The sequence below is a fragment of the Cynoglossus semilaevis genome, chromosome 2, assembly GCF_000523025.1.
Source record: "Cynoglossus semilaevis isolate Cse_v1.0 chromosome 2, Cse_v1.0, whole genome shotgun sequence".
Classification (NCBI taxonomy): Eukaryota; Metazoa; Chordata; class Actinopteri; order Pleuronectiformes; family Cynoglossidae; genus Cynoglossus; species Cynoglossus semilaevis.
In genome coordinates, this window is record NC_024308.1 from 18,359,782 (window position 1) to 18,375,240 (window position 15,459).

Sequence of the window (15,459 nt, forward strand, 5' to 3'; positions counted from 1 at the left end):
ACATCACTTACCAGGAACAGTGATGTGTCCTGGGGTGTGTAATATTCCAAATAAAATATTAATATCCATGAGCATTAGTGTTGTTTATCTTTGCCCAGGAGAACTGTTGAGCAGGCCTGTCGAAAACAATGGAGTATTACTTTATTGTCTTCTTTTACTAATGGGCCAACAGGATGTGTGCCAATGCGTCTTGTTAGCACTCAGGGAGATCAGAGCTACTTGAATGAGATTTTGAATTGAGTGTTTGGAACAGAGTTAAAACTTAAAACTCTTTTCTGTCCTTTGTCTGTGTTAATGCTGACAGATTAGCTCTACATTTCACTGATCAATTGTAAGGTAAGCTTCAGGGTCCCAAAGCTCGTTTCTTATTGGCTTGTTAATGGGCTCCATGTAATGGTGACATATCAGTGTGCGGCAAAGATCAACAACTAAAATGGACATCAGAGTCTTCAGAATTTTTAGGCAATTGACTCTTTGTCTCGACTGCTCTGAATGTAAGGTGGTTGTCACAGCTGGCTGTTAAACTGAGCTTTCTCTGTGTTTAGTCCTATTCAAAACGTATTTTCCTTACATCTGTGGTGTCCAACTCCGCGTCATGTCATCCACCTCCTCCTCTGAGTAATTCCCTTCACCCTGCCATTCATCCTTCAACCTGCGATACAGAGCACCCCTCTTGTTTGTCTCTGTTTGACGGAAGCACAAAACGTGGTGGCTCATACCGTATGTGGTCGACTGACCATCTGTTTCCTTTTTTTGTGCGCCCACCGTTTTTTCTATTCTGAGACATAGTGAAGGAGAAGGACAGTGATTTGGAGACAGAGGACACAGACACAGTGACACATGGCAGAAAGACATAGTGTTCAAAGCTCTAGTTTGAGAATTGTTGTGGTTAATTACACAGAAACATTGACAGTTTTACTTTCAATGACTGTCGATGGAAGACCTGCTGGTTTCAATGAATTGTCTGTAACTGTATCTGCTGTGCAGACAATTATGATTTAATAATAAGAACCTGGAGCGATAGCACAGTCAGACTCGAGGTTGTAAACACTCATCTAAAGAATTCCCACTGAATCTCATTTTTTTTAAAGGACTCAGTTGAATTTTTTCTGCCTGTGGCTTCAATTACCGTTCTTATCCAGTCCAGATAAAATTAGAAGCCACGTTATATAGTGGCCTAGTATCTGCAGTCGGCTGATGTACAGCTGGTATAAGCAGCCTAAGAACTGCTGTGTGACAGTGCTGGTCCTGTGCTTATCTTTTCTCCACAGTCCTTGGAGGTAAAAGTGTAGAGACGTGGGTATGTGTGCTATTTTCGTAGGGTGTGTTCTTTCTTTCTTTTTGGCTTGGAGTAAAGCAGAAAATGGTTTCTAAAGGTTTGGTTTGGTTGGTTTGTATCCAGATACAACCTCAATGACTGTGTTAGACTGCAAAAAAAATGTGTTATGTTGAAATAGTAAAATAATTATTTCTGTGTTTTAACCTGCCAAGTCATAAGGTTTAGTTTGATAGTTTGAAAAGTGATAATATGGGAGCTGTAGTTCCAGAGTATGGCCCTTGAAAAACACTAGAAAGGGAGTTGCTTGTGTAAAAACATCTAAAATTTTTCAGGGAAGAAAATATTAAAACATATAATCTCTACTTTTATTGTACCATATGTATTTTTTCCATTGTAACTCAGATGTAAGGTGTGAAATTATTGCCGGAACAGTGCAGCGTTTATCATTTGCATCTGCTTAACTTAATAGATCTGAACACTGAAGCTGGTGTAGTGTGGTAAAACATTTATGTGATAATCAGTGGGTGCCTCCAACACCCGCCAAGAAACGTTTACTTTGCAGTGATGCTAAAACACAGTAGAGATGATAAGTCGCAGACAGCCAGTGAGACATGACCTTTAACTGTCTTTATATTGGTGACCATTCAGGCCTTGAATCCCGATAGATCGTCTGGAGGCCTATGTAGATTTATGTTAAGGTGAAGTAACATATCTGACTTTACATCCACGCTGCTGTCGGGAGGTAACTATTTACTATCTACAGTGGTGCTCAACCAAGGACCGGTCGACCGGTAGCAGCTTTTACTGCTGACCAGTGATAACGCACCATCATTGAAGGATCATTACATTTTCTCATCTTTACATACACCACATTTGACCAATGCATTTAACTCATCCAATAACCACAACTCTACATCACAGATTTTTAATCAACCATACGATGTGATGCTCTGGCAGTCCACATAAAACCGGCCTTGAGTTTGACAAATGTGATCTGAGGTAACCCAGATAATCAGGGTGCAATTCATGAGTTGTACTTTAATACAGTACTCTGTTTACTCAGAATCACATAACCGGCTCCTGAGTTTTGTGGCATGACTTGATGGACCACACAGACTCGCGCTAATCAATATAAAGCAGTTAATCTTCAACTAATGAGTTTAAGTGTTCCAGAGAGACGGCCTGGTAGCAGGACGCTTTTCATTTACTCTCTTGTTGGCCTAATGCTGCTGATCATAATAAATGACTTGGCACAAAGTTGTCCTCTTCTGTCTCTCACTCTGTCCAGCTAAGCCAGTGGGAGTCCTTGTTTAAACTTTAACCTACATTCAGTTTCAACCCTTCTGTGATTTGGTTTTTCTGTTGTAAACGTGCTGCAGTTACTGTGTCACACGGTATACATTCGAAGGTTCCATACTGAGGTTACTGTCAGCTGAAAATGTTTGTGGTCACAGTTTTGTTTTGAAGTTGCCTTTCAGGAATTCTTTTCTTAGTCACATAACACTCATCTGTTCATTTCATGTGTGGTGTTAAATACCTCAGAATTAGGTAGTTACCATTTTTATGACGTTGTGTTCTGTCTAAAATGTTTCATCTCCGTATTTTTCCATGAATTGAACATAATCATATTAATGACATTCATGCCCGGGCTAACTGGGTTCATGGTGTGATCAAGTGAATTCCTTTTGTCCATTATCGATACAGTATTCTCGAGAGAGCCATTTTAATTGACATTGGTCCAGGGACAGAGTACATGCCTGACGGATCATCTGGGGCATTCACAGAGATTAACCACTATTCACTCACATTGACACTTTAGTCATTTTTAACTTTCTGTTTTACCAAACTCACGCCACACAATATTTACCGAGCACAATGTGTGAGGTTTGGATGAACAGCAACATAATCATTATGGAAGGTGAGAAAAAAAGGATGGCTTTTGTTTCTCACTAAAACCAATTTATTAATTGCAGTAAGTCATGAAGATCAAGCTAGGTGTGAGCCCCATTGTTTAATTCAGTGGTTTCAATGGTTTTGTGTACAGTATTTGCACCAAACAGGGTGTTCTGTAAAAATACCCAACAAGTATTTCGGTACATGTTTAACCATAATCCAAAAACAGAAACTCTGACACAGCAGGACTTTATGATTGGGCTTACAAACCTGTGTGGTTTTTCCTCCCTGAATGTTTTGCAGACATCACAGTACCTTCTTTTATACTTCCAGTAATAAGGTTGCCCTGCCTGTTGTGGATGATATACTGGCTGTGTTCTGTGAATAAGCTGTACGTTTCCAGGAAATACAAATTATTTTAAAGCATTCCCTCGTTTAAATTACAGAAAAATACCAGTGACATCATCAGTGACTAGTCAGCGTCTCGACTCGTTTCATTACATTAAAGTTGATTCATTTATTTCCAACACCTAATCATTAGGTGTTGGGTTAATTCCAGTTAATTCCAGCCGCTTGGCAAGGGCAGGTTCACGTTCCAACCGTCCAATTTGGTGCACAACTGGATTCCAAATTAAAAAATCAAATAATAATGTTAGTAAAAAATTTGATTTTTATTTTTATTTTATTTGAATGATCAACCTTTAAGGTGTCTCTCCAGAAAAAGTCTGGCCCTCTGTCAAATGTAACTTGTGACCCCTGAAATAGACTGTCAATGAATTTACCCTAATTCCCAATATGTACAAGTTTGGACCCCCCAAAAACATGCTCCATACTGAAGGTAGTGCAACAGCACTAACAGAGCCTGCTGCTAACATGTGCAGGAGTAACAAAATTAGGTTTTGGTGAGAATTGCAACAATGTAAATATGAATGACAAATACATAAAGTCTAAGTCTAAGTACATCCCTCCATTGCAGAGCCTTTTAATGCCTTACCATAAATATGAGTTTAAAAGCATTTGCACCAGTGACACTTTGATACCATGAAATGTTTGGTTTGTAACAATGCACCGTTAGTTTGAGGTAAAGACGCCTCTTGGACGAGAGGTCAAGCTTCTTCAAGAAACCTAAGCCGCTCTGGTTGTCTACTTCTGAACTTCTTAGGTAACAATGAAACAGTAGCGTTCGGTGGCACTACGACCTGCCACAGTTGGAGGAACTTAAAAAGAAAAGAAAAACCCTCAGAGAAATGGTACAAGAAAAGTTCATTAAACTACTGTATGAAGGCCTGTTGTATCGTGGCTGTTGCATTTGCAATTTCATGTCTGTGCATATGCGAACTCGGAGCAGTCCTAACAGGTGGAGACATGTGGAGAGGAAGGGCATGTCTGCTGTCAAAAACATCTGATAAACTGTCTTTTTCTTTCTTTTCTATGTGGAAGACAAAACCACATGCATGGAGCCAGACTTAGAATTCACCAGTGGCAGAAGACACGTTATAAAACCTCACGTAAACAACCACCCACGTGCACTCTGGAAATGCCTGCTCCTTGCAGACGCAAATAATTAGCACGGTGGAAAAGTAGCCTCCTCTCTAATTTTCAAACATTGCAAACATTCCTTCCTTGCGTGTCTATTTTTTTCCTCTGTGTATGTTCCTGCACTGTGCTCTCGTGATTGCAGTAAAACACTTTGGTTTGTTGGTTCTGCTGTTAATGTGTTTGTGTGTGCATGAGTGAGGGAGTCAGAAAAAACAGGCAGGAGGAGGTGCAGCAGACAGCCATTTCTGTGGCTCAGTCACATGGACATGCATGAGATGTGGAGACAGACTGAAGTGGGGCTGGTCATCGACTGGACTGAAAACATGAGTGGAGCTGTAGAGGAAACAGTGCTCCCCTAGAACGGTTTTGGGCTGTAAATGTCATCTTTTAGGTCACACCTAGGGTTAGAGCTTCCAGAGATTGAACTCATAAATGGTTCTGTCTTTTAATATCCAATCGGTGATTATGGACTAGTTATTCACAATTGCATGTGCTGCGACTGTGTAGTTGGTATTTCAAACTTATGCACCAGTTGTTTTTATCTGCAAGTGGTGATAAAACTGGTGTCTGTGTGTGTGTGAGAGAGAGAGCTATAATTTTTAATTCTGTTTTTTAATTTCTGTTTTTCCTCTTCCTCTTGTCCTTTTTTTTATTAATGTTTTTTGTTGTCGCCTCTAGCTGTCCCTGCTGTTTACCCAGTGTTGTGCAGCTATAATTATGCCTCCATTTCAGGCCGTCTTGATGAAAACAGGATTTTGATTGCCCTCAGCTACTGACTGTATCCTGTTATCACACAGAAATGATCAAAATAAAAAAAAACTGTTACAACGTGGCTGTTGAAAAGTTACTATTACCATATACGGTTTGCTGACTTGTCTCAGTTGTGTCCTGGCGTGGAGATACTGTAGCACATACTTCACTCTGATCTAAACTCGAGTATTTAAATGAAACAGGCTTGTACTAATTAAAGTTGATTTGGGTCCAGCTTAATTGGATTGTGCTTGAAGAGGGATTTTCAGCAATATGTTTTTTAAAAACCTGTCATCTGTCTGACTCACATGGCCCGGGCTTTTTATGACCAACTATTGTATTGTAATATTTAGTTTTGAAAAACACAAATAACATGTTTTCAAGTCAAGAATGTGTGTTCACTGCAACATAGTCTGCTTCCATTGAAGTGCTGCAGTGAATACAAGTAATCAAATGAATTTAATTTGGAATTTGGTTGATGGGTTGGTTGAAAACAACAGATTTATTTAAGTTATTTCAATCATGCCATTGCATGATGAGCCACAGGTCACAGAAGTCAGTCTGTCAGTGTTGTTTTTGCACAAAATGTACGGCAGTCTAACAACTGACCCCTTACTTAGTGCCTTTGACACTGTAATACTACTGTAATACTGCACACAGTGACTCAAAAATTAAATGTCTCTCCTTTGTACTTTTCTTCAGGTTCCCTTACTTATTTGTTCCTACTTGTGTTTGACATGGAAATCACATAGTTGGACTTCTGTGTTCAGTGACGAAGCCTGTGATTTCTATCTGTTCTTTCCCCTTAGATGCTGCAGCTAAAAAGGCCTTCATCACAGAGGTAAGCCGACATTTCCACTTTCACTTTTTTTCAGACTCGATTACAAAAGTCTAAAATACATTTTATTTTAAAAATTCACCAAGCCTTACAATATCAATATCCATTGGTTTCATGGATGTACAGTATAAACATGATAGAGTAGAGGCGGAATGACTGCCATTCATCTCTATGGAATCTTCTTGACGAGTATGCGTTGTCTCATATTAGTAGGAGCCACGACTAAGAAGAGGGAGAGACGTTACTAGTCTGCAATACTGCCTGGTAGTAGCCGACAGGTCCTTGATATAAAAAAGGTTGAGGACCATTGTTTTTTTAGATGAATAAACGGAAAGTGGACCTCTTGGAACCACAAATCCTGTGGCAGCTTTTGTTGGTTGTGAAGACTCACACTGTAAATTTACTCATTTGTGGGACAAATAAGGAACTCTATTATTATTATTATTATTATTATTATGTATTGTCTTCATCAAATGTGACTGATGCATGTGAACATGTCTTCCTCACCAGATGCCCTCATCCTCAGGCCAGCCTGGTCAGGGAAAAAAGATTGGTCACAGAGGAGTGGATGCCTCAGGAGAAACAACCTACAAAAAGGTACTGAGTGGGTTTGTGTTTTGAGAATTCACATTTGAACTTGAAGGTTAAATATAAATTCAACTTCTCTATGTCTCTCCGTCTCCCCCTCTGCAGACCACATCTTCGGCCTTGAAAGGTGCTATTCAGCTGGGCATTGGTTACACAGTGGGCAACCTTAGCTCCAAGCCTGAGAGAGATGTGCTGATGCAGGACTTCTATGTGGTGGAGAGCATCTTCTTTCCTAGGTCTCTAATACAAAGACACAAACAACACACTGTTATACATTCTCTTCTTCTTGAAACATTAATTTGGATACTACGGTATGTTCTGTCTCTTTTTTTTTTTTAGTGAAGGGAGCAACCTGACTCCAGCTCATCATTTCCCAGACTTCCGCTTCAAAACATACGCTCCTGTGGCCTTTCGATACTTCAGAGAACTGTTTGGCATCAGGCCAGATGACTACCTGGTACGACAGAGTCTTGTATTATTATATACGTATAACTTTCACCATCGGTCTATGCAAATACACACTCATCTTGTTGGAGGGTTGCAGGGTTTTCAGGTGGGAGTTATGGGAGTGAAGCTATTTTCTACTGCCATTGGCTAGAAGGCAGTTTACACTTGGTTCCACATTGCAGGGCTGACATGGAATGAAAAACATTTCATTTCTAAAAATTCAAGTCATATAAATATTATTCAAATGTACTTATTAAGTTGATGTCGAAGACCATTGTTGTTGAAGGTTTTTTTTTTCTGTTTTGTCTGAATCTGCAGTATTCCCTGTGCAACGAGCCACTGATTGAGCTGTCAAATCCAGGAGCAAGGGGTTCAGTACCTTACTAAAGACGACGAATTTATCATCAAAACAGTGATGCACAAGGAGGCTGAGTTCTTGCAGAAACTGTTGCCCGGATACTACATGGTAAGCAAAAAAACACAGCCAGTGTACCAGGAGCTACAGTATCTCTGTGATGTTTAGCAACCATTCACGCTCACACTCATACTGTACTCATACTGTGGTCAATCTGGAGCAGGGCTGCCCACAATATCTTGGCGTAGGAGCTACTACTCAATGCCAGTGATTTACCGATATTGAAAATCTAAAATATATAGCGATTATCTCTGAATTAAAAAAGAAGAATGAACTAGTAAACCAGTAAAAGTTAAACAGATGCTGCTGCATTTCAATTGTAGTTTTTTCTCTTACTGTTCCATTTATCACAGAAGTAGTTCACAAATAAGCATTCTGAACCAGGCAGTAACCTGTCTTTTTTTAATTTGGATTAACATTTTATACATTAGTATCGAGGTCAGACTTGGGCAAACCTTTTGACTTGCAGGCCACAATTAATTATCAATATAATATAAATCAATTACATCATTTGGAAAGGTTTGGCAGGCCGAATTATAAAGCTGTAGGGGCCGCATCTGGCCCCGGGCCTTAGTTTGCCCATGCCTGATCTAAGTCATACATGTTCTTTTGTCACTGATTGATTCCCATTACATGAAAGGTTGGAGCCTTTGCTGACAGGATTTCTTTGTCTCCACACCAACCTTTTTATTTTTAAGCATTTCAAGGCCTTCTTTGTACAAGCCTGGGATTTCTCCTCCAAGCATGGCCGGGCAAATGAAAGCCTGGCTGGAGCTTTTATTAGCCACCTGTACTGTACCTTTGTCTAACAGAGCATGACTCACACCAGCAGTAATATCCTTGACCATTAGTCACTTTCTTTTTACTCTGCACTCTCATTCCTCCCCTTTCATCCATCATTACTCACAGGTTCTCTCATACGATGTCACGTGTAAAGACCGATGAGTGTGAAAACATTAAGGAACATTTACGGCTTATGTTCATCGGTTGTGATCTTTTTTTTAATGTTTCCTAAGATGTAAAGAAACTAGGGATGGCTCGATACAACTTTTTCATGTTGAATATCGATACTTGGAGTATTTGCTGATACTGTTATCAATCCAGTACCTTCTCTTCTACTGCGGGCCGCTGTTGCTGAGACGACAGCTTCAGATATGGAGTATCTGATCGAACCATCTGTAAAGGGAAGTAGAGAAGTTTAGGTTTGTGCAGATTGACTGGAGCTTCAGGCTAGTAAAAAACACAAAAACTGTATTCAAATGACATGGACTGACAGAAATGGTAGCTAAGGTCTGTAAGAATTACAGTTAGTATCACTGTAAAAGCCATCATCCTGGCTGTCAGTGGTGGACTTCCACAGATCTCTTCCTCCGGGCAGCGTACGGATCAGTGTGATGTAACAGACTTTGCTTTACCCCGACATTATACCTCATCCTTCCATCCTCCTCCACATTTTCATGTGTTATCTCTGCGCTCACCATCTTTACAGGCCTGGTGTAATTTATTATGTGTTATCTTTCACCACATTGTGTTATTATAATCCACTCTTCCCTCGGCCACTCTTTCATCCTGCCTTTTTTTTCCCACTCCCTTCTCTCCCCTCTGTCATGTGTTGGTGTTGTTGGCTCGTCACTGCTCTGCCCTTTTTACATTGACAGAAGGGTCATGTATGGCTGATGGCATGGAGAGCTCTCTCTCCCCCTCCATCTGCCTCTTTCTCTCTCTCTCTTTCTCCCCCCTCTGTCTCCTTTTTTACTTGTTTTCTGTTTCCTGTCAGCTGAAGGTCGTCCACAACTGCTGAGCAGCTTAGCCACACTTTCATATTGTTTCTGCTGCTCCTAGTTTCCCTCCTGACTGCTGTGTGCATGGATCACTGCTCTCCCTCTCTCCCTCTCTCTTTGTCTCACCTCTCTCTGCTCTGTTTCTGCTAATTGAACCAAACTGTCTGTGGCCTCAAGGTCAAAGCAGTCCTTTTTTTAGCTGGACTAAAAGCCCAGCTAACATTGTTTGCGTTGATTTATAACTGGCATATTCTGCACAGATGACTATGATGAAAGCAGTAAAACACTATGGATAAAAGCAGACTTGACTCAGCAGAACTTACATTTACTGCATGTGGCTCAGATCTGGTTCAGACAGATACTGTACTGTATATGGTAAATACTGCTTGAGCCACCTGCCAAGAATAATTTTGAACTCGTGAGATGTTTGTGAAGAGAAAGAAAATATGAATCTGTGCACTAGGAAGTTTGTTCAAGATTTGACTTGAATAATAAACACAAAAATATTGTTTATGATGAAAACCTCACAAAGGAATCATAAAGGAGTAAAAAAAAAGTTTATATTTTCATTGATAATCTAGGGGGGACCAATTATTTGTCCGAGGGCAAGACATTTTCTGGACGCCTTTGGGGCCGGACACTCAAATAAAATGAAAAGAAAAATCACATTTTTGTCTGAATTAATCATTTGACCTTTATTTTGGAATCCAGTCGTGGGCCAAATTGGATGGTTTAGTGGGCTGAATTTGGCCTGCGGGCCGCAAGGTGATAAATAATTTTTAGAATGCAGATATGAACATAAAGTGGTTTAGTGGGCTGAATTTGGCCTGCGTGCCGCAAGGTTTTTAGAATGCAGATATGAACATAAATGCACTGATGCATCAAAAAATAGAATTTTAATAGTCGTTGTCCTTATCGATGCATTGAATTGGATTGTGTTTTTCTGACGTTTCTTTTTACTCTTTTCACCAGAACTTGAATCAAAACCCTCGTACTTTGCTGCCCAAGTTTTTTGGCCTCTACTGTGTCCAGTCCGGTGGTAAAAACATCCGCATGGTGGTGATGAACAACGTTCTTCCTCGTGTCGTTCGCATGCACCTCAAATATGACCTGAAGGGCTCCACCTACAAGAGGCGAGCATCAAAGAAGGAGAGGGAAAAGGCCAGACCAACTTTCAAAGACTTGGACTTCATGCAGGACTTACAGGACGGACTGATGCTGGACCAGGACACCTACAATGCACTAAGCAAGACACTGCAAAGAGACTGTCTGGTATGACTGCTGTTTGAGAAGACTATGATTATGTTATGATGACATATACTGCAGGAGAATCAGAGGAAGAGTGGGCGCACAAGTAATGAACCGGTTCTCTACAAGAATCGGTTCCCGATGGTCCACTTCCTTGTAGTAGTTATTCCACTCGCTTAACGAATCGCTAACCGAGTCACACACATTGCACGATGGCGTATTTGGAAGATGACCAGATGCATTTGTTTCTGTCTGTCAGGTGTTGGAAAGCTTTAAGATCATGGACTACAGCCTGCTTCTGGGGGTTCACAACATGGACCAGGCAGAGAGGGAAAGGCAGATGGAAGGATCCCAGGGCGACAGTGATGAAAAGAGGCCCGTGGCCCAGCAGAAGGCCCTGTACTCCACAGCCATGGAGTCCATCCAGGGAGGAGCAGCATGTGGAGGATCCATCGATACAGACGACACGTGAGTTCATAGATAAAAGAGTTGTTTGTCTTTTCCCAAAGATCTGACTGTTTTTGCTTTTTCTTTTATGAACCTAATCAAAGTTTGATCATTATATTGCCCTTGCATTAGATACTGGTGATGAACTAAAGATGTGGCTGTTAAAATAGTTTTGGAAAGACTTTATAGTATCTCAGCAACATTTGTTCTTTAGCTCACACTGAAAAGATTTCTTCAGTCCTTACTGAAGAAACCTTTTGAATGACAGATATTCCAGTCTGAGAACCTTCAAGGGGTTAGAGATTAAATGGTCAAAAGGGAACCTTTTTAGCGACAAAGGGATTTGATAAACAGATTGAGTTGTACAGCTTCTATTGTGTGATGTAGTTTTACCTGCTCTTTCTTTCTCACTCTCGTATTTTATATTATATTATATTCCTTTAAATGTAAACTCTAAAATCTGACCAAACTAATGATAGCCCAAATAAATATGTAAATATGTTTCCAACCACACACAGTTATATATCAGTCATTACTTTGTACAGCTTTGGCCTTGTGCATAGGTCTCAGGTATTTATATCAAAACCCAAACTATAATTGAACATGCAACACTGATGTTGCCAGCAATGGCCCTCTGCTCACTTGACTTTCAAATCCCCATCTTAGTGTTAAAAGCAGCATGCTTGTCATCAGAGGATCGCTGGTTTGAATCTCTGCCACGACAGGATTGAGGTGTGTTGATTGCGAAATTACTTTTTCTCCCTTTCCAGGATGGGTGGAATTCCAGCTGTCAACGGTAAGGGGGAGAGACTTCTTCTGTACATCGGGATCATTGACATCCTGCAGTCCTACAGGTGATTGTTCTGTCTGTCTATCCACCCACCCACCTATCCATTCATTCATTATAGCATTACAGTAAAAGCTCACAGATCTTAACCTTTGGTATTTGATTATGTTTCTATCTTGACTCAGAGCTTGCAGGTCTGATAATAACTCTGCTTAATTTCTTTGAAGTAGGAACTAGTGCAGACATGGGCCCGGGGGCCAGATGCGGCCCGTTCAGCTTTTTAATCTGGCCTGCCAAACCTTTCCAAATTATATAATTTATTTATAGCAACATTATATTTGTGCCTTTTACCTAAAATACTAATTTTCTCAATAAATGGTGTTTATGCACGACTTTAACATGTCGTTTATCTTAGTTCACACAAGCGGCCCGTGAGTCAAAAAGTTTGCCCACGTCTGAACTAGATTCATCACTTTATTAAACTGTACTTTTCTTTGTAGGCTAATCAAGAAACTCGAGCACACATGGAAGGCTCTGGTTCATGATGGGGTGAGTTTGTAATACTTAATGGTGTATGCATTTGGCAATTTAGTGCTCAGTATAAGTCTGTGATTTTGCCCTTCACTCTCGGCTAATGAAGTCGAGCTTAGTAGTATTATTTTTGACCAAGCAAAAAAATCTACAGTTTATTGCTTACTTTTCTGTCTCTTTGTTGACCTTACAGTGCATTTCTTCCATGTACTTAAAGTACATTGTATATACAACGGCTTTTTAGGAGCTGAAAGATGTTTATCACTGTTTCTTCAATTGACATTTGTACAAAAAATACAGATATTCACATTTAGTAGCTTAATTGTAAGTAATTAAATACTCATTTACATCATTGGACTAGTATTAATGCTGTATATACTAGTATTGGTATTAAAATGACTAATGATTACCAACAAACATTACAGCTGTGTAATTGAACAAAGTTATAAAGAAACCTTATTAAAAAACCAAAGTGTATAGAAATAAAGGTTTTCCTCACCAAAGGTGAACTAACATCACTTGTTCTTTCAACCTTTAGGGGCACCAGGCAACATCTGTCAGTCTGCTGCAGCAGAATAATGAGAAAACATCGGCGTGTCTGATTTTTTTTTTTTTGTCCTCATTTTTATGTGTGTGTGTTGTCTGATAGATTGACCCAGAGAATTGACTCAATGGATTAGGACACCAGGGGACTAATAGACTGTTAATCCACCGTAAATGCTGCCCTCATCATTTTATCCTAGCCACCTTTGTGTCAGTAATCTCTCTGTCTGTGTCTCTCCTCAGGACACTGTGTCCGTTCACCGTCCAGGCTTCTATGCCGACAGGTTCTTGAAGTTCATGAGCAACACTGTTTTCAAGAAGAGTTCGTGTGAGTGAATATTTAACAGCCCCACACTGCCTTACATAGTCAGAATGAACCGTGTGGAAAGAACCGCGAGTGCAAATGTCAGTTGCTTCGTGTCTCCTTTACTGCTGAGCTTTGACAGAACAATCACAGACGGGGGAGAGACTGCCTTATTAGGTGCTTCTCTGTGTTATGTGAAAGAACACCATTAGTTTGGTGCATGATCAGCTTTTCATACATGGAAAGAATTCACAGAAATACAGCTGTAAAAATAGTGTCTTTTTTTATATTTTACTATGAATTTGCTACAAATGCATCACAGAGCAGACATCTTTAGAAAGAGAGGGATGATTATTTTAAAGTAATCTTTCCCCGGTTGAAGTCAGATATTTTAGCTGTGCTACCTGTTTTACCAAGTTAACCACGTTTGTTTTTCTATGTCCTCCCAGCTCTAAAATCCTCTCCATCCAAGAAGGGACGTGTCTCACTGATGGTGCCTAAGAGTACGGGTCCTGGTGCAGCCTGGTCAGCGAGTCAGCTGCTCTCTGAGAGAGATGAGAATATCTATGACCTGAGAGGAGCACACAGTTTCCCAACACTGGAGGATGAGGGTGAACAATGCATGTACCGCAACATATACAGTGACAAAGACAACCAAAGAATTAACCCAAACCACTCATTTACCAGAGAGTAGGGAGTTGTCAAAAATAATATAAAGATATATGTCCATATGACATGGTAGCTGTCTTCCATACGACTAATTTCACTACGTTATTAAGGAAATCCAGTAAACCTCTAACCTGCTATAAAAGGATAATTGAAATGTTCATTTCTGTCTCCTTCAGGGCGACCAGACCTTCTTCCATGCACTCCTCCATCATTTGAAGAAGCCACCACGGCCTCCATCGCCACCACTCTGTCCTCAACCACCTCTCTGTCCATTCCTGAAAGATCTCCCTCTGACACAGCAGAGCATCCTCGCTACAGGTGAACAACAAGAATTGGTGTGGGCTGTTGGTGTTTCCACTGTAGCCTCTGTTTTGTTATTGATCATCTAGGTAAAGCGAATACTACTTTTAAAGAAATGGTGGTACTGTAGGAACAAAAAAAATCACATCTTCTTTTGACTGTTTTGGACATAAGGATTACTGTATTTTCCGGACTATAAATTGCTCCCGATTATAAATCGCACCAGCCAGTGAGAGTGCCCTCTAGTGGCTGTCATCGGGCAAAAAATGAACATGTACAATTATAAATTTTAATATATACTGTTGCAAACCCAGCCAGAATGAAAAAAGGTGCGATATATAGTTTAGAAAATATGGTATTATGATCTGATGTCAGTCATACCATTTTGCAACTGCATCCGTGGACAGACCTTTTCTGTTTTGTTGTGTTCAAATTAAATTCAGTGAATCTTTAAATAGGCAAAAACGTTCACATAGTAGTTTATTCATGTGGAGATTTACAGACTCACAGGTGAAACACTGCCTGTAAGCTGGGAGCTAACAGTGTCCTCTGTTCGCAGGCGGCACACCCAGTCTCTCAGCCACGATGTGAGGTGAGTCGAGAGAGTGGATGTTACACTTGGACTCCCTCAGCTGTTTCCATGATGTGTTGATGTTTTTACAACAGTTCAGTGTAGGAGTGTGTGTGTGTTCATGACTGGGCTCTGTGTGTGCGCGCATGTTTCCTCACCAGCGGTTCGTTCTCTGAGCCCTCGTTTCTCATATGTGGTGTGTTTGTCTGTGTCTAGAACCCAGGAGGAGCTGCGTGTGCGTGAGGAGGATCAGCAGACCATCAGAGTGGAGGTGGAGTTGAAGAGACCTGACAGTGAGCCCACATTCTCTGTTCCACAGCTTTCACCCCAACCCAGGTGAATAAAACAACTAACTCGGGTCTCAGTTAACCCTCTCTCCTTCACCAGGTACGATTAATGACAATTTTAAAAACTCTTGAAGAGCAGGAATTAAATCGTTATTGACATCTCGTGGCAAGCCAGATTTGGGTGGCCAAGAGGGCTGTGGGCTGGTTGTGGTCTGCGGGCTGAGGGTTTTAGTGCCCCGTCT

At 40.6% G+C, this 15,459-nt stretch overlaps 2 protein-coding genes across 2 annotated transcripts in view; both read left to right on the top strand.

Moving 5' to 3' along the window:
• LOC103399996 (methyl-CpG-binding domain protein 3-like) overlaps nt 1-15,459 on the top strand; it is an 844,757-nt gene that overhangs the window by 447,596 nt on the left and 381,702 nt on the right. The gene's annotated exons all lie outside the window — the stretch shown is intronic.
• pip5k1ca (phosphatidylinositol-4-phosphate 5-kinase, type I, gamma a) overlaps nt 1-15,459 on the top strand; it is a 29,754-nt gene that overhangs the window by 2,454 nt on the left and 11,841 nt on the right. The window contains 15 exon segments of the mRNA XM_025066304.1: nt 6,271-6,302; nt 6,810-6,896; nt 6,993-7,123; nt 7,227-7,344; nt 7,653-7,708; nt 7,710-7,800; nt 10,503-10,802; nt 11,038-11,246; nt 11,996-12,079; nt 12,513-12,561; nt 13,330-13,414; nt 13,840-14,010; nt 14,236-14,377; nt 14,919-14,951; nt 15,147-15,266. Of these exon segments, the coding sequence (XP_024922072.1) occupies nt 6,271-6,302; nt 6,810-6,896; nt 6,993-7,123; nt 7,227-7,344; nt 7,653-7,708; nt 7,710-7,800; nt 10,503-10,802; nt 11,038-11,246; nt 11,996-12,079; nt 12,513-12,561; nt 13,330-13,414; nt 13,840-14,010; nt 14,236-14,377; nt 14,919-14,951; nt 15,147-15,266 (1,708 nt within the window).